Source organism: Stenella coeruleoalba (genome assembly GCF_951394435.1).
Source record: "Stenella coeruleoalba genome assembly, chromosome: 10".
NCBI classification, from domain to species: domain Eukaryota; kingdom Metazoa; phylum Chordata; class Mammalia; order Artiodactyla; family Delphinidae; genus Stenella; species Stenella coeruleoalba.
The window spans coordinates 61,952,190-61,979,464 of NC_137156.1; the positions used below are offsets into that span (position 1 = coordinate 61,952,190).

At 43.6% G+C, this 27,275-nt stretch overlaps 1 protein-coding gene across 1 annotated transcript in view; it reads left to right on the forward strand.

Moving 5' to 3' along the window:
• Positions 1 to 10,578: 10,578 nt before the first annotated feature.
• The window catches only part of SCN11A (sodium voltage-gated channel alpha subunit 11), an 86,034-nt gene continuing 69,337 nt past the window's right edge, over positions 10,579 to 27,275 (forward strand). The window contains exons 1-6 of the mRNA XM_079933140.1: positions 10,579 to 10,912; positions 11,236 to 11,370; positions 18,185 to 18,495; positions 21,982 to 22,099; positions 23,118 to 23,220; positions 26,305 to 26,433. Coding sequence (XP_079789266.1) covers positions 10,879 to 10,912; positions 11,236 to 11,370; positions 18,185 to 18,495; positions 21,982 to 22,099; positions 23,118 to 23,220; positions 26,305 to 26,433 — 830 coding nt within the window. The 5' untranslated portion in view covers positions 10,579 to 10,878. The remainder of the gene's footprint in view (positions 10,913 to 11,235; positions 11,371 to 18,184; positions 18,496 to 21,981; positions 22,100 to 23,117; positions 23,221 to 26,304; positions 26,434 to 27,275) is intronic.

A 27,275-nucleotide genomic window follows, 5' to 3' on the forward strand; every position in this document is an offset into this window, starting at 1 on the left:
GAAGAATAGCCAGTTAATGGGTGCAGAATTTCAGTTTTGCACAATGAAAAGAGTTCTGGAGATTGGTCTCACAACAATGTGAACACTTAACAGTACTGAACTGTATGCTTAGAAGATGGTACATTTTTATTTACAATAACCAAGATACGGAAATAACCTAAGTGCCCATTTAATTGGACTTACAATAGGCTTTCTTAATCTATCCTCCATGTCTCTTAACCCCCCTTACTTGTTTTGCATCATTTTGTGTTCTTTTGCTGCACTTTGGTTTAATTTCTTTATATTTATCTTCCAGTTTTAAAATTTTCTCTGCCTGTGTGTCTACTCTGCTGTATAACTTGCATACTACATTTCTACTTGCAGTTGCTAAATATTTTAATTTGTGGACATTCTGTTTGTTTCATTTTAAAATTTGCCAAGATCATTCTTTATAGTTTCTTGTTTCCTCACATTTTTTCTGTTAGTTCTTAAATTTTCTGTCTGATAATTCTAGTACCTAAAATCTTTGTGTTGTCCATTGCTTTGACTGGCTCTCACTGATGGTGACTTATTTCTTTCTATGTTTTGTGAGTTGGATTGTGAACTGCTAATTTTTATTAAAACCTTACTTGTGGGAATTGCTTGAAGCCTGAATCAGAGTGGAATTTCTCCAGAAAGGATTTGTATTTGTTTCTGCTAGCCTCCTTCTAGAGGCAGTTTTATTTCTTGTTCACCTTACTTTGTGGGTGTAGCCCTTAGATGCTCCAGTTTTACACAGTGGACTCCTCTTACATATTCCACTTTAGGGACCCCCAGACTTTCTCTCCTGCTCCATACTCTGTGTAGCCATCTAAACAGCAGCATAAGGGCTTGAGGGCGTGGCAGAGGTCCTTTAGGTAAAAGATAGTTCTAACACTCTCTTTCATCCAAGGGTTTCTGTTTTCTCTTTTATCTCTAGAGTCCTCAGAGCTTTTTAAATATTTTAATTTTTCATCTTTTAATATTTTATCCAGTATTTTAATTGTTTCAATTGCAAAATTATTTAGGGTATTTAGCTCTCCATGTCATTCCAGGGTCCTCTTTAAGCTTCACATTTTCTTTATATAAAAACCATTATCTCATATTCCTTTCTTTGTTACTGTTTTGATTTTGCGATATGTGTATATATGTGTGTGTATAAATATAAATATATATATATATATATATATATATATATATATCTATCTTCAGTTCTGACTCCTGACTTCAAGTAAAACCTATGAGCCTCTAATTAACAGACTTGTGAAAAAGTTTTTTTCTCTTGAGATTACATTTATTTATACAAAAGTTTCATGGAGAGGAGTATAGCAATTAATTTTTTCTTGTGATAAAACTGAAGGTTGAGAATAGTGTTTAAAAATAAAATTAAATATAAATTTAAATTAGGAAAAGGAACATGGTCTTCAAACTTATACCTGTGCTGTAACTCTGTTTTCCTATGTCTGTAATCATAAGAATATCTTTTGCTAATGTTTGTTAAATTGTCCTGTAGGCATGTGGATTTCCACATTTGAATGTTGTCTGCCATTATCCTGTAACTATAACTCTCTAGGCCTTGCTGATAATTGTCATATAAGCACTACTTGTGAAATCCTGGTCTATAACAGTTCTATATGTTTCTAAATTTCTCTTTTTGATGATGGTGTTATCAGGCTCACTTTGTCTGCCTCTTCTCCCTTTCACCGTGGAATTATTAATTTATTCCCAGACTCTAACACATTCTTTGTCTTAAGTGTTAGAAAGATTTTTTTTTCTGTGCAGCCCACAATGAGTTCAATAAGCTTGTATTTGCACTCCCACCTGAGTGAAGGTAGAAGCTGTGTCTTACTCATTTCTGTGTCTAAGTGGTTTATAGTTTAGGAGGAACTCAGGATATAATGAATAGAATAGAAACATAAGAAGAAAAAAAAGCATCAGAATCCAAGTTTTTGAATAGCAGTTAATCTGCTATTGAGGCCACCTGGCTTTCTTCAGGTTGCGAGACGTCTGAGTGGGGTCCAGCAGGGGCAGGGTTGGTGTTCAGAACCTGCCACTCAGCCCAGCCCTCTGATTCTGTCTCTCTTAGGCCACCTGGCTGCCAACAGCTCCAGCTAAAGGAGCACCAGAGTGCGGGTAATGGGACCCAGCCACCACGGGAGGCTAGAGTGGGAGGTTGGCCCAGTACTTGTCATCTCTGCATGATGGCTCTGTGGTCCTGGAGAAGCTACAAGCCTGAGACTGCTCCCACCTCCCCTCCCCATTCAGGGAGGCCCAGCATTTTGTTCCCTCCAATTAACTGTGCATAACAACAAGGAGTGAAACCAAGTGATTTAAGTAATAATTTATCATATTCAGTTCACCATTAACAGCCGTCTAGTGTTTCCTTTGCCCTTTTAAATGAGTCTTTGTTCTGATGCTCAGCTCTTTTGTGTATTCCATAAGCTTTTAATGCATGCCTTCCCTCCCTCCCTCCCTCCCTCCCTCCTCCTGCCTTCCTTGAGCTTTGAAGCACTAGTGTATTTCTAGAAGCAGCTGAGCCACCTCTCATCTAGCATCCTTGTCCCATTTAATAGGGAACTTGAGTGTTAGTTTATGAGCATGAACTCTCGGCTCCATGCTGAGAAATGCAAGGGAAAAGGATACAGTCTTTACTCTGGACCAGCTTTCAACCTAACTGGGGGGATGAGGCTCATCCAACATGAAGCCGTCAGAGGAGGAGGGAGAGGACCGTATTTGTCAGTATCAGCAAAGTTCGGCCTTGCTGTGAGGAAAGCTCCCTGGAGGAAAGGACTGAAACCAGTTCTGAATGTTGGTGTGGATCTGGGGAGGAAGTAGAGGAGAGGGCAGCTCACGCAAGGGCCTAGTGGGAGCACAAGTGTGGATTTGGGCAAATCTGGCGTGAGGGCAGGTGAGGTAAAGTCAGGGAAGTGAACCTTAACCAGGGTAGCACTGATTAAGGGAGCCTTTTGTCTGCCTGCTTGCTAGTTTGTCTCACCTATGGGATCAGCTGGCCTATGAGCCTCCTTTTCTTAACCCCATGGTTTCTGGGGTGTGGAGAGCCCAAACTTACAGAGGAAGTCAGGCAGTTTTAGGTTTTCTTAGTTTATTTACTTTCACAGCTGTATTCTAGTGGGCTCTGTGTGTGTGTGTGTGTGTGTGATCAGGTATGTGTGAATGCACACCTTGGCTCTCAGGGACTCTCATCAGACAGTTATGTTTCTGGATTTGGCACTGGGGTGGTAATAACTGAACTGGGGCAGCAGGGGCCATAGCTTTGAGTCACTGAGGCTGTGAGACCCTGGGACCCTGAAGAGGCCCTGATAGCAGATCTGTCCCTACCTCAGGCCTGTTGGGCTCCCTGATGGTGGAGGACGGGCCTAAGCATGGGGAGACAGGGAAGCCTGGACCTTCGGAGGAGCTGAAGGAGCGCCTACACAGGTCCGTCCTCTTGAGCAAGGTCCCGGGGCTCTGGGGTCACATTGAGGGTCCCATAGTCAGGGTGTGCCAACAGCCCAGTGCACTGTTCCCTTCTCAGAAGGAGACACCATGCTGGGGGAGGGGGTCTCACTGGCCTTCCAAGGAGCCAAGGTGCTAACAGACTGGACTGCCCAGGGCACAGATCATCCTGGAGAGTGAGCTGAGGAGGGAGACGATGTGGAGGGACCCCATAGTCTGACTCTCCAGCCATCTAGGAGCCTGTATTCATATGCTCACTTCAGGGTGTCTCTTGGCTAAAATGTCTTAAAAATGAGGCCTCGGGGGGGGGGGGAAACATTAACTAAGATTTCTTTTCAATTTCTGAAATTAAATATAAGTTGAGAGCAAGCAAAATAAGACAACATTACCTTTAATTCCAAACTATGGCAATCCAATGATGTGGAGACCTACTTCTTTACTCAGATGTCTTTTGGGAAGAGCATATTATTTATTTGAAAGAAATACTCAGAGAAATTGCTTGAGGTGGAGGGTAAGACCCCAGGGGCATGCACGTAAAAAAATACATGGGGCATCTTTGAAACTGTTATACTCAAGGCATCAAAAGAAATTTGCCTCATTCCTGAGAGGAAAGTTGGTAGGAAATTTAGGTGAATAGAAAGAACTGAGGGTCCAGTGGAGTTGGGGAAAGCCAAGAGAGATCCTCCAGGGCCAGAAGTGAGGGGCAACAGGATTGGATACAGGTGACAGCAGAGGGACAGGCAACTAACATCTGTGCGACAATAAAAGGACACATTCTTTTAATGGCAACAGATGGCCACAGGGTCAAGCATGCCTGGGGGTTTTGGTTGGGCCACCTTATACAGAAGTAGCCGGGGAGGTTCTGTGCTCAGGATTTTAGAGAGAGAACCGAGTCTCATCCAGTTTAGGTTTTGACATGAAACAATTAACCCGAGGCCACATGGTGAACTGAGGAGGAAGGTCTTCCGATTTCTCCTGTGACACTCAGTTATTCTCTTTCTGAACTTAAACCTCAGTTAGCAGATATTGTCTCTGTTCTATGTACACTCATTTCCAGATGCCTTTAAATTTGCTCTAGAAATACCAACATCCTCTTTCTCCCTAGTCAGGAAAGAGCAGAAAAAGAAAGCTGAAATGTCATCTCGAACACTGACTGCAGCCCCTGGACCACCTTCAGCCTCCAGGGGATGGTGGGAAGGGGGCGGGGGGCAGGGGGGAAGGATGGGAAGCGGGGGAGGTCAGGAAGGCAGCTTCACAGTCAGGTCAGATGTGTTTCTTCCTGTTGCTGCAGCTCAACTCCCTTCCTTTGCGTTCCCCAAGGACTGACTGTGCAGATATCTGATGTCACGCAGGCCACTGAGTTTTTGCTGAAAGCCTAGACCCGTTCTTCCCTTTTACAAGCTTGGTGGTGCTGCCCCTTTAAGACTTTTCCTTGGCTTTACCTCTTCCCTTCGTCCCTAACAAGCCCAAGACCAAACCGAGAAGAACGAAGCCAGGGTAAATTGAGAAAAAATATTTGAAACCTATTAAGTGTGGCTACAAGTTTATTGCAATTCTTAAGTTAATTATATCCTTTTTGACTTCCAGCCAGTCCCTCACTGGGCTTCCATATAGACTTGGCCACCTATCCCAGCCTCAGGCTGGCGGCATGCCTATCTGTCTGCCTCATTCCTTCCCTCCCTCCTTCCCACCACCTCTTCCCCCCTCCCTCCTGCACAATTAAGTAGCAATCCTCTGTAGCTACCTCCTGGAGCTTAAATGTGGTCAGGGCTGTAGTGTGTATAAAGAACTTGAAGTGTGTGTGTATTTGTATCCCTGTGAGGGGCAGGGACATGGTAGATAGTGGAAGATCACGTATATAAACGTTTTCTCTTACCTCAGCCACAAACATTTATTTTAACTTGTACCTTACAAAGTGTTATCCCCTGGTCATTTAAATCTCATGAATCCTTTGTACAAGTAGGTGTTATCACTGTACATCCAGGTGTTTATGGAAGAAGAAACTGAGGCTCAGAGAAATTTTACAAAGGGATTGATCGCACAGCTATTAGGTGGCAGAACAAGATGGGATTCAAGACCAGGTGTTCAGTTCTAAGTTGTGTGTGTGTGTGTGTGTGTGTGTGTATGTGTTTCCTCTCTACACTACACTGGTTCTCAAATAACAATAGAGTTGTACCTTTGTATAACATTTAAGAGTACAAAAGGAAGTTCATTCATATTGCCTTATTTAATCATTAAAACATTATGATGTTGGTGCTATCCCCATTTGGGGGTTCTTTAGGAGTTCTCCTCCCGGATCTATCCCCAGGTTGGCATTGGGAGCTCCCTGACCTCTAGCTTCCTGATCCTCTGTTTATTGGTTTAGAGTCAGGCCCCCGAGCCAGGTGAGGTCACTCAGCCCCTTCCCCGGGAATTTTGAGAATGAAAAAGGTCAGCATGTAAACACAGTGGTTGAGAGTGCCCATTTTCTGTCAGGTCAGCTAGGACCAGAGAAAGCCAGTGTACAGTAAGACAGGAGAGCAAAGAGGCTGGGGAACAGCAACAGAACCAAGAGATGAGGAGAGGCAGAACTTCCTGAACGTCCTGCAGGTCTTCAATCTTTGGTTCTATTCCATGAGAGTCAGCAGCTTCTCTTCCCTTGGATTCTGTATGACACTCCTGTTCCCTGCCAATAAAATATTTTTTGCTTATACTGTGTACTAGGGTTAGAATTTTCTTACTTGCAACTAAAAGGATCCTGAAAAATACATATCAGAAAATGGAAGCAGTGAACTAAGCGCTAAATATAGGTACAAGAAGTGAACGATAGGAGTTAGAGGATGGAGCAGTTTTTGCTGTTGTGTTGCAGGAGATCTCATGAGCTGAGCTTTGAAGCCTTGCTCACAACCTACATGTATGTAACCATTTGGCAAACCCTGTGGAGGGGAAAGAAGAATACACAGGAACCATCTTTTAGGAAGTTTCCGAGCATAGCAGATGCTTTCGGTACTCCTGACACATTCCGTCAGACTACCTCTGATTTCAGCTAAAGCTGTGCTGGACAGCTCTTGTGTACTAAGCATCCCACCTCAAGGGTCTGTCTTGCTTCTCTTGGCTTTTCTGTCTCAGTGCTTTCTCCAAAGCCATGGGAGCTCTCTCAGCCCATGAGCAAGCATAGCCCAGAGATTTGGAGGATGGAGAGAAGTTACTCCCAACTGAGATTGGAGGATCTGCTTCCAAGATGGCTTACTCTCATGGCTGATAAGTTGGTGCCAGCTCTTGGCAAGAGGCCTCCGTTCCTCCCCATGCAGAATCTCCCCAGAGCTGGTTGAGTGTCCTCACAGCATGGTGGCTAGCTCTCTCCAGAGGGGCAATCCAGGGAGAAGGCACATTGCCTTTTGTGACCAAGCCTCCCAAATTACACACTGTCACTTCTGCAATATCATGTTGGTTATACCTGTTCAGTTTGGGATAGGACCACACAAGAACATGAATACTGTATCAGAGGTAAGGGTCACTGGGGCTATATTAGAGGCTGATTACCATAATGCCCCTGTGGACAACCCTCAGCCAATAGGGGATGTAAGCTAGAGGACAAATGCCCAGCCTCCTAATTCTGAAGTAAATTCTGCATAGCTCCTCAGAAGCTCCCCAGAGAGGCTGAGCCCCAGTCTGCCATATCTGTAATCATCTGAAGTGCACACCCTTTGTTGGCTTCTCCTCCTTCTTAGCTTTCTATTCCTCTCTCCCTCACTCCTGTTTCCTGTGATTCACCTCCCAAACAAACTCTTTCACTGAAGTACTTGTCTAATGCTTTTGGAGGAACCTAAACCAAAACACAAAGGTAGTATGTAAAATAATTTTGTTTGTTTTAATATTTATTTATTTGGTTGCACCAGGTCTCAGTTGTGGCACGTGGGCTCCTTAGTTGCAGCAGGAGGGCTCCTTACTTGTGGCATGTGAACTCCCAGTTGCGGCATGCATGTGGGATCTAGTTCCCTGACCAGGGATTGAACCCAGGCCTCCTGCATTGGGAGCACCGAGCCTTACAAACTGGGCCAGCAGGAAAGTCCCTCGCTAGGTCTATTTTTTTTTTTAATTTTTTTTAATTTTTATTTTTTTTAAAGTTCTCTTTATTATCAATTAGAAGGTCTTTAGTATTCCCTGGCATGGTTTTTTTTAAAAATTAATTAATTAATTAATTTTTGCTGTGTTGGGTCTTCGTTTCTGTGGGAGGGTTTTCTCTAATTGTGGCAAGCAGGGGCCACTCTTCATCGCGATGCGCGGGCCTCTCACTATCGCGGCCTCTTTTGTTGCAGAGCACAGGCTCCAGACGCGCAAGCTCAGTAGTTGTGGTTCACGGGTCCAGTTGCTCCGCGGCATGTGGAATCTTCCCAGACCAGGGCTCGAACCCGTGTCCCCTGCATCGGCAGGCGGACTCTCAACCACTGCGCCACCAGGGAAGCCCTAGGTCTATTTTTATACACAGGAATATTAGGCTTGCTTATTCCCACAAGCCCTCAAAAAATGGAAGCAACAGTCATACTTGTCCCTCTCCACATGAATCTTTAGTAAAAGGCAAAAGATTCATTTGATTATGAATTATGAAAGTACGAGTATAGATTAAAATAGTTTTGAAATGGTGTGGAGCTGATCACGAAGGTATGTGATATACTGCGCTGTTGGAATATTGATGGTTAACCATGTAGAGGAAGCTCACAGAGGGATAGCATGGTCATGAAAGCTTTGTGGAAGCATCAGGAATTGAGAAATGGAGGGATTGGGGGAAGGGGCAAGAAGAAAGGCAAGAGGAAGGCAGCTTTAGCAATACCTGTACCTCTGTATATACCTATACCTCTGTACTGAGCGAGACAGGGAACAGAGAAGAGGGATGTGGCTGGGAGAGGAGTGGTCAGTGCGTGGGACAGTCTACCAGGAAGGGGCTGGGGCAGACTGTCCGTTGGGAAGGCCATTGTGACAGTCCAGTGAGAGGTTAGAAGGGCTTGTACATCTGGAAATGAAGGATGGAAGTGAAGAGCAAGATCTTACAGAGCAGGACACGCCAGGGCTTCCTTCCCAGAACCAGACAGACAGGATTGAGGAGTCTGCATTGGGTTTCAGAAAGGACTGTGAGGTTAGCAGTTCTTTTATTCATTCATAAATAATTATTAAACACTTATTAAATATGTACTCTTTTAAGCATAGGGCCATAGCAGTGAACAAGATCATGAAACTGTGTCCTCAACAAGCATGTTTTCTGTAAGGAACTATCTAGGAACCTCCCTTAGGATCCTAAAGGCAAGTGCATGCTAGGAAATGGATTCTGGACTTCCTCAGAGCTGTGTCCTCAGCATCAGTCACAGCTAGTTCTCCTTGGTTTGCTCATTCCAAGTTTCCCCACAAAATGTCCTGTTCCCTTTGGCTGCTCTCACCTTCTGCTGTGGTGTACATCACACCTTCAGCATCACTCATTAACATCTGTTCATTTGCATGGATGTCTGATTGTCAGTGTGATTACAGCCATGGTGCATATTAGGGAAACAGGACTTGGTGGTTATTCATAAAATAATCAGAAGCCTAAGACAGTGCTAGTGCCATGCCTGTGACTCAATACAAGTTCAAGTTCATACTCATCAGTATCCAAGTGGTATGCAAGGCCATGCAAATCATCCTTTTATCTTAGCCTCCTCCTCTTCTATCCCCATGGAACCACTTGAGATTCTCTACACATGTCCTATCCTTCCAGGCCTGTGTGTCCTGGCTCATGCTTTTCCTGGAAAGCCCTACTTTCTCACATAGAGTTCTTACTCATTTTCTGAGCCTCAGCTCAAATCCCATCTCTTCTTGGAATGAGTTGCTCTCTGCTCTATGCTGCGAAGGCCTCTGTTTGCATCTTGCTTGCAGCCCCTTGATGCTCCCTTTCTTGTTTTATAGTTCTTTGGACAGGTTTCTTTCTCATAAAGAGACTGCAGGCTGCTCAAGGGCCCAGGTCTTATTTTGGTATTTCCAGGTGCTCTGCAATAGTGGAGATTCAGTGTCATCTTTGCTAAATCAACAGATGGAAGGCATGGCTGCTACTAAAGCTGATGCACCACCTTGACCACTGATGCTGAAACTGATCAGCTTATCAGATGGTGGGACTGAGACTGGCAAGGTCTTGCTGCCTGCTAGCACTCGAGGGAGGTGACGATGCTATATGGCTCAAGGGATGCAAATGTGGGTGCTCTGGCATTGGCATCTTACATTATGAAGTCCCAGCACAGGTGCTCTGCTCCATTTTTCAGACGCGTGTTTGCCTTCCCTAAGTTCTCCACAAGAGACGTGAATCTAGGGAAAGTCCTGAGTGCAAGCCCCATAGTGCTCAGGCGGCCTGTGTTTCTCTTACTCTTAGTCACTTAAGTCCTTACATTTGGAATCATTTTCACCTCCTTGAAGATGGAGCTAGAAAGATTCTTTGAAACTTCAGATTGGGAAGTCTGAATCTGACTTAATAGCTTAGGAAAATAATATTTGCAAAGAGTTTATATTAAAAAAGGCCAAGGCCTCTTAAGATAATGGATTTAGAGGCCTCCTTTACCTCTTCAAATGCACACGTTTTTATCCACGTAAAAAATGCTTATTAACTCTAAGCACTTCTTCTATTCTTTGATCTTCTTTTATTCTGAGAGTCACCCTAAAATCAAACAAGGGTTTAGAATTTCTGATCACTGCCTTAAAAAGTCGGGTCATATACACTGTGCCAGGCCTGGTACTAATCCCATCCCATGTCTGTGATTTCATCCTCTCCATGGGGTCTAGGTGTTGAGTCAGTAGAGGTAGAAAAGCAACCAGGCCTTTTCTCTCTTAAATTAAGATACTTATATCTAGTGTTTGCAAAGTGTTTTCACAGCTATTATCACATTTGCTTCCTAAGACTAAGGAGATTTGGAAGATTATCCCATTTTATAGGGAGAAAATAAGGGCTCAGAGAAATGGAGTGATCCATCCAATATCACACAGCTTAGAGTGGTAGAGCCCAGTTCTTTTGACCAGTATTCAATGCCCCTTCTGGCAGGACCCAAATCTGCCTGTGATTCCAATCCAGCACTCCTTTCAACACCTACTTCCTACTTCCTACTTCCTACTTCATGCTTCCTTATAAACACACATCTTGTATCCTTTACCTCAGTTGGCTGTCAGCCAGCCTCTGTAAGGTGGCAATGGCTGAAAATAGCTTATGGTATGACATTGCCCAGCAAGATTGCATTTTTCCCCAAGAATTAACAAAACAGAAGCCTACATGGGAGAGTTTGGGTTTGGTGACATGTCCATTGTGGGGTTGCTTTGGTAGCCAAGGGGTCTTCTTGGTGTCCCTTATGACAAACATATAGGCAAGCATGTATTTTCATAGGTCTGAACCCCAGTGTTGATGGCACAAGAGAAGAGAAAGAAGGAGGAGCTGAATGGATGTCTTGTGAACAGTTTCACGTTGTGGAACTTGGTAGGTCCTGGGGGATGAGACCTTAGAGCCCCCAAGTTAGTTGGCCTGCAGGCTAAGCTGAATGCAGAAACAGCATGGCTTTTCAGATAGACTTTTCCGTATTTTCTCACCCACTTGGATGAGGCCAAAGAAAAAAACAACCTGTTTCTTTATTAATGATGCTTTCTGCAGAGTTAGATTAAGCACTGATTAAAGGCAGATGCTTCCAAAGTATAAATGTAAGTACCATCTCAGTCACTCTCCGGTTACAGGGTTTCCTACACGATTCTTTAAAATCACTTTGGCTCTCTTCCCATTTCCCTTCCTCTATGCTCTCCACCCAGCTTTGGAGCTGCCCCTCCCAGAAAGGCTTCAATTGCCAGGAGCAGGAGCTTGGACTCTGCGAGAGACTTGCTCTGTGGAGAGCTTCAAGAGGTACCACAGGGGCTGCTGCCTGGAGCCACCTTACCAGGAGGCAGGTAAGTCCTCTGGGCTGGGGGCAGCCCTGTTCTTCTGTCCTTTCAGGGCTGGACCTGCCACTATGGAACTTGCTCTGTTTTTTTCATCAAGACAGAGTACAGGCCTTTTGTAACCTTTTCCTGCTCAAATCAGAGGCAGAGACCAGGTATAGGATACATGGCTCAGGTGATGGGGTCCATCAGGTGGTTCTCCTCCTTTCAAATGCTCTGAGAGGGCATGAGGGCATGGGGACAGGAGATGGCTGGCTGGCTGGCCTGGTAGGTGCTTGCAACCCTGGACTTTGTGTCAGAAATTGGACTTTTCTAGAAATGATGTGCTCAAGTCTTGTGTCCATCTGAGGCTATGGTGCAAATCCTCCAAATATTTTCTGAATTCCCTGTGGCCAATGAACTTAATCAGAAATTGATGTACATGAAGGGTTTTGTTTTTGTTTTGTTTTTGTTTTTTGCTGAAGAGCTAGCAGCTTAATCTTGGGATTGGCTTTGGACTGAGATCAAACTGTGTTAAAGTCTGTTCAAGTTCGCTTTCTTTCTGATTTTCTTATGGGATTTATGAAGGAGGAAGAATATATATTCTTGTAATCCACATTAACGTACATAGCTTATGAATCACCAAAGTTAGGAACTTGTTATGCAGACCACCACCCAAAATGGGTGAAGGGGCATCCTGTAGGATATATCCACCTTTGGGTTGTCTGGCTTGGATGAGTGGGAGGGTGTCATGGTGGGACCAGTGGAATGCCTGTGGGAGTGACATGAATGGAGCGGTGGTGGTGAGGCTGATGTCCAGGGAAGAATGTCACTCACAGTGAGGGTGCCGTCGACCCAGTGCAGCCCAGCTGGAAGCTGTGTGGCTTTCTCCTCCTGACTCCCTTCTCTCAGGAAGGGGTGTCTTAGTTTGAGTATGAAGAACTAGGCAGGTAGGTGGAATTGCATGGTAGTGACTGTTTGGGACTGAGATTCTCCAGCACTTACGGGATCATAGGCAAGTGTCTCCATTTCTCTAAGCCCTAATGTTTTCTTCTGTAAAATGTGGATGATATAATAATATCTACGCTGTAGCTCTCTTGGGAAATTATGAGAGATAATCCATTTAAAGTGTTTGACAGTGCTTAGCCTCTGGCTCAGAACTCTTATTAACCTCAGTATGGGCCTTTGGCATTTTAGGTTGTGTGGACCAGATCCATGCCAAAAGGTTCTGGTTGTGCAGCTGCAATCCTTTTGTGACTTCCCCTTACTGCTTAGGGTAAAGTTTAAGGGTCAGGTTGTCCAGTTTGGCTCCTTACCTGGAGAGAAAGTTAGAGAGAAACACTAGTCAAAGGAAGATGTAAGGTTAAAATCTCTGCCTCTTAGGAGAAGAATTCACCAGACGAATATTTCCTTTCAGAAATCCCCCAAGGATAATATTTATCTCATGAGGTTGCTCTGAGGATTAAATGAGATAATAATTTTGCCTGGAACAAGGTAGACATCCTTAAATGATATCTATCATTGTGAAAATGTTTGTGATATGTTAATTGAAAAGTTCATAGGGTAAAATTGCATACCCATCATAATGACAGCTATGTAAATATATCCACAGAAAGACTGTGGAAAAGAAATACACCAAAATGTTAAAATTTGCATGTGTTAGGTGGCTTTGGTGCGTGATCATTTCCTTGTCTTGTTTTCTAAATTTTATTTAATGGATGATTCTATCAGCCCAAGCCCTGGCAGGAAACAGATGGCACATTCAAACTGGGCATTTTGAGGATGTTTTATTGAAGGGACACTTTACAAAAGTTCAGGCAGAGTTACAGTAACAGAAGCAAGTGACAGTGCCGTTCTCAGGTGTGCTGAGAGTGGGGAGCCATTACATCCTGCATCTGAAGGGGCAGGGGGAGGTGCTGTATAACTGGAGGAGAAGCTTTGTGGATGGGCCATCTGATAGGAGCTGTGGTGCGTGCAGCCATCAGGGAGAGAGTTGGGAAAGAAGTCTCCAACCTCATTCTCCCCTATTTTCTGGGTCTCTTGCTGGTGCCTCCCATTGGCCAAACTCAACCAGAAGCCAGAGTTCAGGGGACCCCAGTGAGGGGTTCATGTGGATCAGCTTCATGGGCACTGAGCAGGGTGGAGAAGGATGGGGAGAGACCTGTAGGGCAAACCGAAGATGGCCAGCACAGTAAGGTTATGTAGCTTTTGTAATTATAGGTAAAGTCATAAATAAGAAACAAAAGCCTTTTGCTACCCTCAGTGCTTTCACACATGCATACTCTTCCCTCTTTCCTTTCAGCTCCATGACTTCATCTTTGTAACAATGCCCTCCTCTGGGCTCCCACAGCACCTGGTGCTTCCCCTAGTGTAGCCACACTCATTGCGTGGTTTCATCCTTTGTCCTTAACTTACCTGATTCCCCACACCATTGTAAGACCCTTGAGGCTGGGATGGTGTTTTATATCACTTTGCATTTCCAGCACCCAGCACATGAGTGAATGAATGATTGGAATTCAGATCTAAATACCTCTATAAAGCTATAGATTTGAAGTAAGGTTCAGAGCTACCTAATCTTAACAGAGTGAATTCCCAAAGAATTTAGGGCCTCTGCTTAAGGAAGTGAGGCTTTGGCTTTCGTTCCTAGATGAGTGTTTGTTTACTTCCTATTTAGTGGGAGTGGGCCCGTGAGCCTGCTGAACACAGGCTGGTCCTCAGAGGCCCTGACAGATGGCTCCCCACCTCCCTTGCCAGTCTAGCCCATCACCTGATGGAGGTCTGGCAGAGCCTTCTCACAGGCCTCCCTGTCTCCCATGATTGCCCTGTGTCAAGTCATAATTCACATGTTGCTGGCCTCCTGGTTTAGGACTGCAAATTGAGATTAAGCTTGCTTCCTTTCTGACTCAAGGAGATTTAGAGCCTGTCTTCATACCTGATATTGACTCTCTGTTTTGATTCTCTATTTTAACTCTCTATTTTGAATTAGAGGATGTTTTGAGCCCTTGAAGGATTTTTACAATCCTTTCGCAATCCTATGGGAGTAACATACATGCATATAATTCAAATAGATCAGGAGGAAAAAATGTTGGGAAGGATATAACATGAAAAATAAAATGTCTCCACCATCACCTATATATCCAGTCGCACTGTTAACCATTTCAGTTTTTCAGTCTTCTGGTCATTGTCTCACTTAACTCTAAATAATTCTCTTATTCTTCTATTTCTTGATTTATCAAGTTTAAGTAAAAAATATTGAATTGCCCCTATGTGCGATGAGGGATTTAACTTATTGACAGTAAACCTTCTGCCTTTCTCATGATTCCTTCCAGTTTTTTTTCCTTATATTTCTAATTTGGTTTTGCACTTGATTACCTGTGTAATTTTAAGGGATAGACTTATACTTGTATTGCTTGATCCGTTGACCTTCCATAGAATGTCTTAATTCTCCACGTGTTTAAGATGAGGAAATTGGTGCCTCTGAGCTTCCCCTCACCTTTTCTCTCCAACTCCAGCTTGCAGCAGAATTTTATAACATTGATAACATTTGAAGTCTATTCTGTAATTATATTTTGCTTTATGTATCAGATTGTTAAAAATCAAAAACTAATATATAACCTTTATGATATAAAGATTTTGTAGCTACTAGTCTCTAAAACCAAGTACTATATTGGGGCCCATAAAGAAGGGGCTGGACTCTGATGTCACTGACCTTCTGCTGCATGAAAGAGAACATTCGAAGTGTCAGGGTCAAGTGAACTCTCTTTTTTTCCTGTTATTATATTCTGTCGGCTGCTCAGATCATTTAGCTGGCTTCATATGTAAAATGTGACTTTCTGAAGAACATTTTGTTTCCATGGAATTTCTAATTACCTTTCTTTTTTACCTGTTAATAAACCAGTTTTTTTTTTTTAATTTTAATTTTTTTGGCTGTGTCAGGTCTTAGTTGTAGCATGCGGGATCTTTCTTTGCAGCATGCGGGCTCTTCGTTGCAGCCACGTGGGCTTCTCTCTAGTTGTGGCACTCGGGCTCCAGAGCGCACGGGCTCAGTAGTTGCAGTGCACAGGCTTAGGTTCCCCGAGGCTTAGTTCCCCGACCAGCGATCAAACCCGTGTCCCCTGCATTGGAAGGCAGATTCTTAACCACTGGACCACCAGGGAAGTCCCCATCTATAACAAATTTTGACATGTGCAGTTTCAGGAGTTGTCAGTTTTATTTTGTGTTATTTATTTTTATTAAGTCTCTTTTCCTCAAGGACCCAGTCAAAATACCCCAGGGTCAGAACAGCAGGGCCAGAATGTCCAGTTTCTTCTTTAATAGTCTCATTATTATGGCAGCAGCCCTCCACTGGATTTCTTGCTGCAACTTAGCATAAGGTCCAGTTTTTGCCATCCAGGGTCTTTCCTGGCTCATCCATTTTATAGGATCAACTAACATTCATATGCTGTTTACTGCAAAAGACTTCATGCTGTCTTAAATATCTTTTATGAGCTCTAGGGCCAAATTCAGTAGAGTCTTATTATATGCTCACTTCATTTATACAAATTCAATTACATATGTTTATGAGAGAGCGGTGAGGGAAGAAATAGAAGGGAAGAGGAACGGAGGGGAGAGGAGAGGAGAGAGAGTAATTTAAATAGTACGGCCAATTCCATTATCCAGGAGCATCCATAAAGATCTTGACCCTGACATCCATAAAGATCTTGACACTGAATGAATGCAGGACAGAATGCATTGAATCTATGGTCCCATATTTGGTTTCTGTTGACATATGGCTCACACCTTGTGAGTACTGCATTACCCTTAGTGTGTTTAAAGACACATATGTTGCCCTTATCGTGGCCTTTAAACAGAATCCAGCTACTTTCTTCACTGAAGAAAGAGGTTCTATTGAATTTGTTGACCAGTGAGTTGGGATGCCTCTTCAATATGGTACCTCCCTAAGGGATTGGCAAGGGAAGTTTTGACTATGTTTTTTGTTTTTGTTTTTTTCTTATGTGCTTTTTTTCAGAGGCTAACACGTGTAAGCTGTGATTTCTCTGTATTCTAGTGCTTCCCGGTTCTCTCCACTTGCAGGTCCCATCAGTGGCTTCAACTCCATGTGTTTTAATCTGAATCTATTCCCCCAAAACTTTTTCCTTCCCTAGTGCTCTCTATCTGAGCGAGTGGCACTGTTGACTCACTTGCCGAAGCCAGGAGCCTTGGCTCCCTCCTGTCCCTTAAATCCGTCTCTTCCCATGAGTCACTTGTCAAGGCTATTTTTTAAGTGACTCTCAAATCCATGCACTCCATTAGGTCATCCTCAGTGGTTATGACCTGTTGCAACAGTTTCCAGGCTCATTTCTCCTATTCTGGCCTTCCCAACTCCTTCATTCCCCTATCCCAAGCCTATTCATTCTCACCAGTAAGAGGGATATTTAAAAAATGATAGTGTTGCTCCTCTGGAATAATAATAATAGTAATAACCCACCCTTCAGTAACACTCCACTACCCTCAGGGTGAAGTCCATGATCTTTACTAAGGATTACAGGCCCCCACATGCTCTCCAATGCTGACTGACCATTCCACTCCTCACAATCTCCATTCTGGGCAAACAAAACCTGTTGATGGACACCACGTTCTTTTTCAACCAAGTGTCCTCGTACATGCTCTTTCCTCCCCCCTGCAACACTCTAATGTCCGTTTTTTTCTTCTCTGAGACTTACATCTCCTTCAGGTCTCAGCTGAGACATTAAAGCTTCGGTAAGCCATCCCTGATTCTGCAAAACTGCTCAGATGCTTATCCTATGAACAGACATAGCACCCTCTATTTATTTCCTATAGTAGCATTTGTCTTACTCTACTGTAATTTCATGTCTTTTATCTGTCTTCTCCACTACAGCAGGCAGTGTAACTGTAGGGTCTGGAGGAGAGACTGAGGTTTTTTCACCATTAGTGCCTAGTACTGTGCCTGGAACAGGCTCTGAGCACATGGTTGTCGAATGAATAAACCAATCCTGTGTTGGGTTCCCCATTGTAATTCCTTGGAGTGGTGTGGGAGTCAATCCTAGATTGGCATTCAGTAAATTAGAAAGGAAGAAGATGCCTGGCATGGGGAGTAAATGCATTCAACTTAAACACTACTGCTTTTTCTCAGAGTCTAGTTTTAAGCCTGAGTCTGTAGAGAAAGTCCTTGTAGAAAGGGCTGTCAGGGATAGGGGCTGGGAGAGCTATTTTCCCATGGTAGAGTGACCTATTAGCTTTGGCAAATGCTTTTTGCTTTCTTGGGGTCTCACTTCTGCCAGGTCTGGGTCTCAGAAGTTAGGGAGCTGGCAAAGGATCATAGATGTTAGTGTAAATGTTCATGCCTGTGTTTATGTCTCTTTTGTTTCCATCCTGTCACATTTCGAGAAATTTGCCGACCAAAGGTGAAGACTCATGCACTCATAGTTTTGATTTTACAACCCCCAACAATGGCCCACTTGATTCCCTATTCCTTCCTCTCCTGTTCACACTGCAGCCACTTGTCTACCATCTGCAGGTCCCATTTCAGCCGTTCAACTGGTTCAGTCTTACTGTCTTCCTTGATGCTTGGGTCTCATTTTTAGAGGCTGAGCTTCTTCTGCTCATTGACCCTGAACTCAGCTTCCCACCTATTTCCAGGTCCTCCAGGAATGATATCCTGCTTTGGTCTCGCCTATGCCCAAAATTCTTTTTATATCCACAATAGTGGTCACATCTTCTGACCTTCTCCACAGCTAATGAGTTCCCAGGCCCCCTCACCTCAGTCTCAACTCTTGTAGACCCCATGATATGGTCCTTGGAGAGCGGAATCTCAGGGCAGACAGTGTAATTTTCTACCTCCCAGAGCTCTCTGAGGATCTGCTGCTTGTCTCTGCCCTGAGGGTGAAGATGGATGACAGGTGCTGCCCGGTGATCTTCCCAGATGCGAGGAATTTCCGCCCCTTCACTCCTGACTCTTTGGCTGCAATCAAGAAGCGGATCGCCATCCAGAAGGAGAAAAAAAAGTCCAAAGACCAGACAGCAGCAGAACCCCAGCCTCGACCTCAGCTTGACCTAAAGGTGTCCAGAAATTTGCCCATGCTCTATGGTGACATTCCCCATGAGCTGATAGGGAAGCCCCTGGAAGACTTGGACCCATTCTACAGAAATCATAAGGTATCCTCTGTGGGGAGGCTGGGGTGTTCTAACCATGTTCTAACCACCAGCTGTAATTGGCATTGCATGGATCTCCAAATATTGATCTCAGGGTATAAAGAGGCCAGACCCCACTTCTCCTTTGCTGTCACTTGCTGTCATTGCTTTCACAGTCCTGAGAATGGCTTTCAGTACTAAGTTTCTCTCTGTAATAATGCATGTCTTGGAAAAGAAGATGAATGAGGACGAGGAGCAGCAGAAGGGTAAAAGGAGAACAGAGAAAACATAAGATGGTGTCAGGAAAGAGGACTGGACTAGCAATCAGAAAAGTTGGGTGTAGGCCATTTCACGTAATTGGATTTATAACTTTGGGTAAATGACTTCACTCATTCTCACTTTTCTAATCAGTAGAATGGGAATAATGCCTGCTCTCCCTACATTACAACATAGGCATGCTATGGAGCCTTTAAAAACTGTAAAACTTTATAAACTGTAAGGCATTATACTGATATGAAGAATTAATATCACTGTCCATGAATGTCCATTTCAGCAACTAGAGTTTACCTTGAAAAACTCTTAGGCAATAGGCTTTTTAGGCTATTAAATGAGATTTATGAAGGTCAGAGCCCTAGACCAACACTTGGCACATAAGAGGAGCTCAATAAGTGAAGTTTAAGAATATTGTAATCAAGTAGGCACATACAGATTACATGTAAACTCCATGCCAATATGTGATAAGCTTGCTGTTTTATCTACCTAGATGTAGGGAAATTCTAGTAAAAGTTCCTCAAAGGGGTTCCTGGATGAGGAAACGTGAGCTCAGTCTCTTCTCATGGCTGTTTGAAAGCCTGGGGCAGTGAGGAAAGTCCTCTACAGACCATCCCCTTTCAGGAAAGACTCAGAAGACCTTGCCATCATCATCTCACTGTGTGATCCAGCAGAGAATGGAAAACCGACTTTGCCAGACTGAAGACAGGAAGGAAGGAAGCTGGGGAGTTTGGGGCAAGTCCTGGAAAATATGGGATGCTGAGAGCATCCTTTTCTGGCACCCATGAGAAACTGACTTCTCCAAAGAAAGATTGCCTGGTTTGTATGTCCTTGAATTGGACAGACTTGGGGTTACCAGGCCGAATGGGGATTGTGTGATGGAAGAAAGCTGGGTATGAGTGGGAAGGACAAAAAAGGGGAAAAGAGACGAAGGAACAAAAACACTCCAATATTTCTCCTTCTCCTAATGCCCCAGAATTCCAGGGGCTTCTAGGAGGCAGAGTAGTTGGAGGTGAGATAACTCCTGGAGGCCTCCTTCTGCCTCTAGGCTAGGTAGGAGATCCAGGAGGTAGGCAGCAGCTTGGTGTTTTGCGGACAGTCCTGGGAGGACAGGCTCTGATACAGCTGGGGTGGATATTCTAGGACCATCTCTTCTCAGCCTGGGTCCTCCCTTTAAATCAGGAGACATGATACTTGTTCAGAGCTCTGCACACCCATGACCTAACACGTCAGTGCTCTCAGCAGTCATGTGAGCCATGTGTGGTGTCATTTGCACTTCACCTTACAGATGAGGAGACAAAGCCTTCATGGGGAAGTGGCTTATACCAGGTCAAACAGCTAGTTAGTGGTGGAGCTGGGACTCAAACCCAAGGGCTCTTTCTGTAGTCGCAGGTCACTTCCTCTCTTTTCAAAGCTTCCATTTTTGAAGAGCTACAAGGAAAAGCGTGGAGATGTGTCAGCAAGCAGACAGGTTTAAATCATTAAAACCCTGGCAAGTGTAGTTAAATACACCATTAGTTGAAATATTTAAAGCAGTCAGAGGAGGCATTAATAAAATATCAAAATCAAAGGACATAAAATGGATAACTAATAAGAACCTGCTGTATAAAAAAATAAATTAAATTAAATTCAAAAAAAATCAAAGGGCATAGAAGTAGAGCCATATCATGCCACCTATTAATCTGGGTGACCCACCTTAGGAAGAGGTTTGCTCTCTGCCCTAAAATCGTCTTTCTGTCCAAAGGAAGGGCACAGAATCCCCAAAGTGAGTCTTAGACTCCTGGGCTCATAGCTTTTAAAGATTTCATTTTGTTATGGAGGAAACAGAAAATATCCTAGTCCACATTTTCCCTGCAGCCAGATGGCCAGCAGACAAGTAAGTTCCAGCAACTCAGTGAAGGAAGCTGATGTTTGGCAGTGGCTGAAGTTCTGGTATCTCAACCAAGGCGGCAGCTACCCCACTGTTTCTGGGCCTGGGTGACAAGACCTGTCTTTCCTGTCTGAGAATATGCTGGATTACATGTCAAGTAGTACTTTTCTGCAAATATGAAAGGAGCAATGACACAGAAGACAGGAATGACCCTAGTTCTATGAAGGCTTTTGTAACAGCCATCAGGACATATAAGGGGACAGCCAGATGACAGTTAAATGGAAAGGGAGAGGTCTGAGGGTTGATGTTAGAAGCTTGTGAGTCATTGGTTGTTGTCCAGGTGCGGGTTCAGGCCCAGAGGCCAGGAAGACATGCAAGGAGGAAACAGGTGCAGGTTTGGTGTTTTTCAGTGGGGCCCAACTGGACACTTTGGGTGAACAGTGCACCATTTGGTGTGTCTGTCCTGGATTTGGCATCCCAGGACGTACCCACTACAGGCCAGTAGAGCCTCCAGTGATTGTGACAGATAACCAAAAACAACCACACACATTTCCATTGCCTTCTGTAGGCCCTCCCCTGCCAGTCGAGAACCTCAGGCAGATTTGCCTATGTCCAGGGAGGTGGGGGGAATGGGAGAGCAAGTCTGGGAACTGTGATGATTTTTTATTGAAAATCCTCAAGGTTAGAAGTGAATGGCAGACTCTTTCATGTAGCACAGCTCAGGCATAACAATATAAACTCTCTAGGTACCTGACTATTCTAAGATTCATTATAAAGTTTTTATTTAATTTTATCTTTTATTGAAGTATAATGGATTTACAATGTTGTGCCAACAAAGTTTTCATTAGTAATCAAAATAATTTAAAATAATCTGCCGAGTGTGAATGTTCAATTCTATTTCTGTCTCTTCAAGTTTTCTTCTAGTTCTTATCTCCATAAATATATACCATGGAGTACAAATCAGAGGGTTTTGTTTGACCCAGTTATTACTCTTCACCTCTTTTTTCTTTACTTGCAGGGCCCATGCGCTTCATTTCTGGGGCTTCCAGAGTATTTCACTGGGTGAACAGTCCACAGCTCAACAGTTATTTTGGGAGTGAGGGATGACTTTCAATAGATCAGAGTCTTGGGACTCTGAGTGAGACCCAAGCCACATGGGGAGATCTCTTGGCTGCCAGAGTGACAGTGTAGGCTGGTCAGAAAGTACCTCTGGCTTCAGAAGACAGGTCTCCAGTCAGAAGCTACAGTCATCATAATAAGATAAGCCATGACTCAACCTGTGGTTCCACCGAATTTTCTCTGAATGAGCTCATGATAAATATTGTTTGGTCACTGCATGTAATTCCTGTTGTGTTTGGTTTTTTTTGCAGACATTTATGGTGTTGAACAAAAAGAGAACAATCTACCGCTTCAGTGCCAAACGTGCCTTGTTCATTTTGGGGCCTTTCAATTCAATCAGAAGTTTAGCCATTAGAATTTCAGTCCATTCATATCCTTTTGTTGCTTCTTTTACCAAGTCCAGGTCATGTGAAGTGTGCAGAAGCCCTAGGGGTTCACATGTTTGTTGAGTGGAAATAGCTTATTCTTTTAAGAAATACTGGGTGAGTGGCCCTGCTGTATGGCAGGGCTGTGTTGGGACTGGCACCTGTCTGGGATCCTGTGGCCTCAGAGGAGACAGGTCAAAAGGCAAGCAATTTCTTAGTGAGATGGGCAGTCTGGAAGTGGGAGTGTGGAGAGGCTCTGTTGTGCTTTGGAGGTATCAAGAATGGCCTCCTGAAGAAAGGAACATCTAAGTTGAGACCCAAATAAAGGGTAAACTGGCAAACTGTGCACTGTGTTTAGCTGATAAATGAGTCGTGCTAGAACTACAGTGTTTAAAGCTTTTTTAGAAACACTTTCTAGTGTTAAAAGTCCAGATTTTCAGGGGGTGAGGAGACACCAGGCAGTTTTAGATGGGGGGAAGGGGGGTGTGAAAAAGACGTGGGTTGGTAGACGGAAGTACTCAGGAAAACGGAAAGGAATATCTATTTAAGTTGGGTTCCCTAGAAGCAGAGCCTGAGATGGGATTCTTATTTAAGTGATTTAGTGGGGGAGTGCTCTCTGGAAAAGGAAAAACGGAAACAGCATGGAGCAAAAGGAGGAGCCGAGCAAGGACAGGGTCTCAGTTGAGCCCACATCAGACATCAGCTGGAGCCACGGGGATCTCCAGAGCATGAATCTATCACAGAGCTGCCCCGTCTGAAAGCCAGAGGCCCGGTTTCTGTAAATCTGTCGGTCAGACATGTGGAAAGGGAGTGTAGCCCTCCACGGTGAGGAGGCTGCCATTCAGGCTGAGGACAGTTCTTCAAGGGAGGGGACAGCTGTGGGTTGTTCTCAGCCAACGCTCACAGTTAGAGGACAGATGCTCCTGCAGAAAAGGGGCCCTGCAGGGACCCCCACAGCCTCAACTACAATAACTAATGACACATGCCATCCTGCAGTGTAGCTGCCTTAACGGCCCTAGTCACATTGTTCAGCATGTTCATCATCTGCACCGTCATCATCAACTGCGTGTTCATGGCCATGACTCGTGGGAAGGACAGCATTAACATAGATACTGAGAGTGCTGAGTAAGTGTTTGTCCTGCATGCATTTGTCCTATGTTTTTAAGCAAATAAACCTAAAAGAATTATGATTACCTCAGATTTTAGCTATGGAGAGAAGAAAAAGTCACCCATAATCCCAGATCCCCAGCACAAATGCTGGCAGAGTCAGTTTCATTTTTGTATATGTACACTTAAAATTGTCTTTAAAGGCCTTTTAAACTTACATTTGTAATAAACAGCACACATACAGATTTTATGTCTAGTTTTACGTGGTCTTCTTTGTCCTTATGTAGGCTTAATAGGAGCCCATTTTGATGCCAATACAATATTTCATCAGGTGACTATACCATAATTTACTTAACTACTCTTGTATTTTACTACTATAAATAGCATTGCAACAAGCATCTTTTGGTATAAAGCTACTTTAAAAAATCATTATTTTCTTAGAATAGAGTCTTAGAAATGGGTTTACTAGCTAGACAACCATGGCCCTGACTGGACACCCTAACTATGGTTGAACTGACAGTGACACACCCCAGAGGGCCTGATTTGCCTGGTGGGTTGAGGTCTCCCTATCATGGAGATCTCAAGCCCTGCTTCCTGCTGGTGGGCATGGCTGTACTCCATAGCAGATGTCATTTTGGTCTACATGTCCCACCACTGGCAGGCTTCTGCTGGAAAAGAGAAAATGGCAGGGTGGGAGGTGGAAGGCTAAATGGCTAGGCAGAAATAGCAGTCAGAGGTGGCTGTCTCATTTGCTTGAGACCTAGATGAAGACTTGCAGAATCCCACACATCTGCAATTATAGCCTTTTTTCAAAATACCTATAATTTTATAAATTATACCTGAGTTTAAAAGATGGCATTTACGGGCAGACATTAATTAACCTTCTGTGTTTATTTGTCACCTAAAAGGTGAGCAGTTTAGAAAAAAGCGGAAGCAGAAGTAGCTCTTGCCCAAGGCAGCCTCATGACCATTTCTGCTCTTGGACTTAGCTGCTTTGGGATTCTTCGAGTTCCCAAGACCTTAGTTCTTTAGCTTTGAGGGCTAACAATGGTTGGACATTCTACCAGAAAAGGTCCACTTCTTTTACTCTGAACCAGCAGAGTGTTCAAAATCATTGTTTCTGTCCCAGATGTGGGACCAGCGTGTGTGTGTGTGTGTGTGTGTGTGTGCGCGTGCGCGCACGCGTGTGCCAATCAAGCATATTTTTATTGGGATTATAACAAGAGAGCTAGAGTATTGTCTTTTGGAGGAGGTGGAAGGGGAAGAAGGGAAATAAATTAGAAGGCAGAACATGATGAAGGACTAAAGGAATAAAATGGAAATAGTTTTTTTAAAAATTGTGATAAAATACACATTACATCACATTTGCCATCTTAATCACTTTTAGGTGTACGGATCAGTGGTATTAAGTACATTCGCACAGATGTTCAACCATTACCACTCTCCATCTCCACAACTCTTTTAATCTTGCAAAACTGAAACTCTGTACTCATAAAACAGTAACTCCCCATTCTGCCCTCCCCTCCAGTCCCCTGGAAACCACCATTATACTTTATGTCTCTGTGTATTTGATTACTCTAGGTGCTTCCTGTAAGTGGAATCATACCATATTTGTCTTTTTAAACTAGTTTAAATCCCTTAGTATATGACCTCAAGATTCATCCATGTTGTCACATGTGACAGGATTTCTTTCCTTTCCTAGGCTCAATAATATTCCATTGCATATATATATACCACATTTTATTAATCTATTCATCTGTCAATGGACATTTGGGTTGCTTCTACCTCTTGGCTATTGTGAATAGTGCTGCTGTGAACATGGGTGTGCAAATATCTCTTCAAGGCTCTGCTTTCAGTTCTTTTGTATATGTACCCAGAAGTGGGATTGCTGGATCATATGGTAATTAGATTTTTAATCTTTTGAAGAATCTCCATATTATTTTCCATGGTGGTTGCACCATTTTACAATCCCACCACTAGTGCACAAGGGTTTTAATCTCGCCACATCCTCACCAACACTTGTTATTTTCTGCTTTTTTAAAAAAAGTAGCCAGCCTAATGAGTACAAGGTGATATCTCATTGTGGTTTTGATTTGCATTTCCCTGATGATTAGCGATATTGAACATCTTTTCATATGCTTGTTGGCAATTTGTATGTAATCTTTGGAAAAATGTCTATTCAAGTCATTTGGCCATTTTTAAGTGGATTATTTAATTTTTTGTTGCTGAGTTTGTAGGAGGTCTTCATATATTCCAAATATTAACCTCATCAGATATATGATTTGCAGATATTTTCTTCTAGGAGTCTTATAGTTTCAGGTCTTTTTTAAATATTCACAACATTTTTATTTATTTATTTGTTTATTTATTTATCTGTTGGGTCTTCGTTGCTGTGCATGGGCTTTCTCTAGCCACGGCAAACAGGGGCTACTCTTCGTTGCGATGCACAGGCTTCTCATTGCAGTGGCTTCTCTTGTTGTTGAGCAGGAGCTCTAGGCGCGTGGGCTTCAGTAGTTGTGGCATGTGGGGTCAGTAGTTGTGGCTCGCTGGCTGTAGAGCGCAGGCTCAATAGTTGTGGCGCACGGGCTTAGCTGCTCTGCGGCATGTGGGATCTTCCCAGACCAGGGCTCGAACTGGTGTCCCCTGCATTGGCAGGCTGATTCTTAACCACTGCACCACCAGGAAAGTCCCTAGTTTCAGGTCTTACATTTAACTCTAATCCATTTTGAATTAATTTTTGTACATGGTATAAGGTAACGGTCCAGCTTCATTCTTTTGCATGTGGATATTGTGCTTTCCCAACACCATTTGTTGAAAAGACTGTCCATGTTGGCTGAAGCTTCTCTCAAGAATATGGCTGTGAAGCTAGGTGTTTAAAAGCAGCTTTACAACTTTATCCATGGGCCTCTTTCTCAGAAATCCCAAATACCAGAACTTGCTTGAGGACCTTACCTTTCTGAACTCTGATTTGCTAAGACAAGAATGTTAAATGTCACATTAACATGGAATCTGACCTCATGAAGGTCATATCAGACAAATGGGCTCTCTGTTTTTCACATAGCTTATCATATTTCTTCTTGTTCTGAATGATTTGCTTTGTAGGTATGTCTTCACTGGGATTTATATATTTGAAGCATTAGTTAAAATATTGGCAAGAGGTTTTATTCTGGATGAGTTTTCTTTCCTTCGAGATCCGTGGAACTGGCTGGACTCCATTGTCATTGCAACAGCGTAAGAATGTTAAGATTTTTACCAAAGAGACTAGAGGTGGGAAAGAAGCCCCTTGGCTTCCAGCAGGGCCCTGTGTAGATACACATGACTGGCTGAGTGCAGCCAAGTAAAGCCTAGAACTGTGAGTGCAGTGTTGGTTGACACTGAACTGCACCATGTAGCCAACTGACCAGAGGCCTTCACACACACAAATCCATTTCTCGCCGCACCGTGAGGCTTGTGGGATCCTAGTTCCCCAACCAGATATTGAACCCAGGCTCATGGCCATGAAAGCACCAAGTGCTAACCACTGGACTGCCAGGGAATTCCTCACAAATCCATTTCTAGGCCAACACTCATGATCTTACTTTTTCAGCCATTTATTTACCAAACACTGACCTGTTATGGGGCCAGGCTCTGTGCCAGATATAGGGCTTGTGATAATGAAAAAAAATATATCATGCATGGTTCTCACCCTGTTGGAGCTCGCAGGTCAGAGGGGAAGTGAGGCATTTAATGACCATTATAACCTGCTACAGTGAGTGCTAGCATAGGAGCTGTGCATGATTCCAGCTGTTAGAGCATGGAGGAGGAATTAAGGGGTCTAGAACATCTTTGTCTACTGAACGGTCACAAAGAGTTTCTCTCATGTTTTCTCCTAGAAGTGTTATTGTTTTGGCTCTTACGTTTAATTAAGTTTGTGGTCCATTTTGAGTTAGTTATTGTATATGGCATGAGGTTAGAGTTGAAGTTCTTCCTGAAGGAGAGGGCATCAATTTGGCATCCGAATGATGAGATTCCAAATTCATGAGTCAGCAAAATAAAAAGCAAGAGGGGCAATGGCCCATTGCCAGCACAATAAT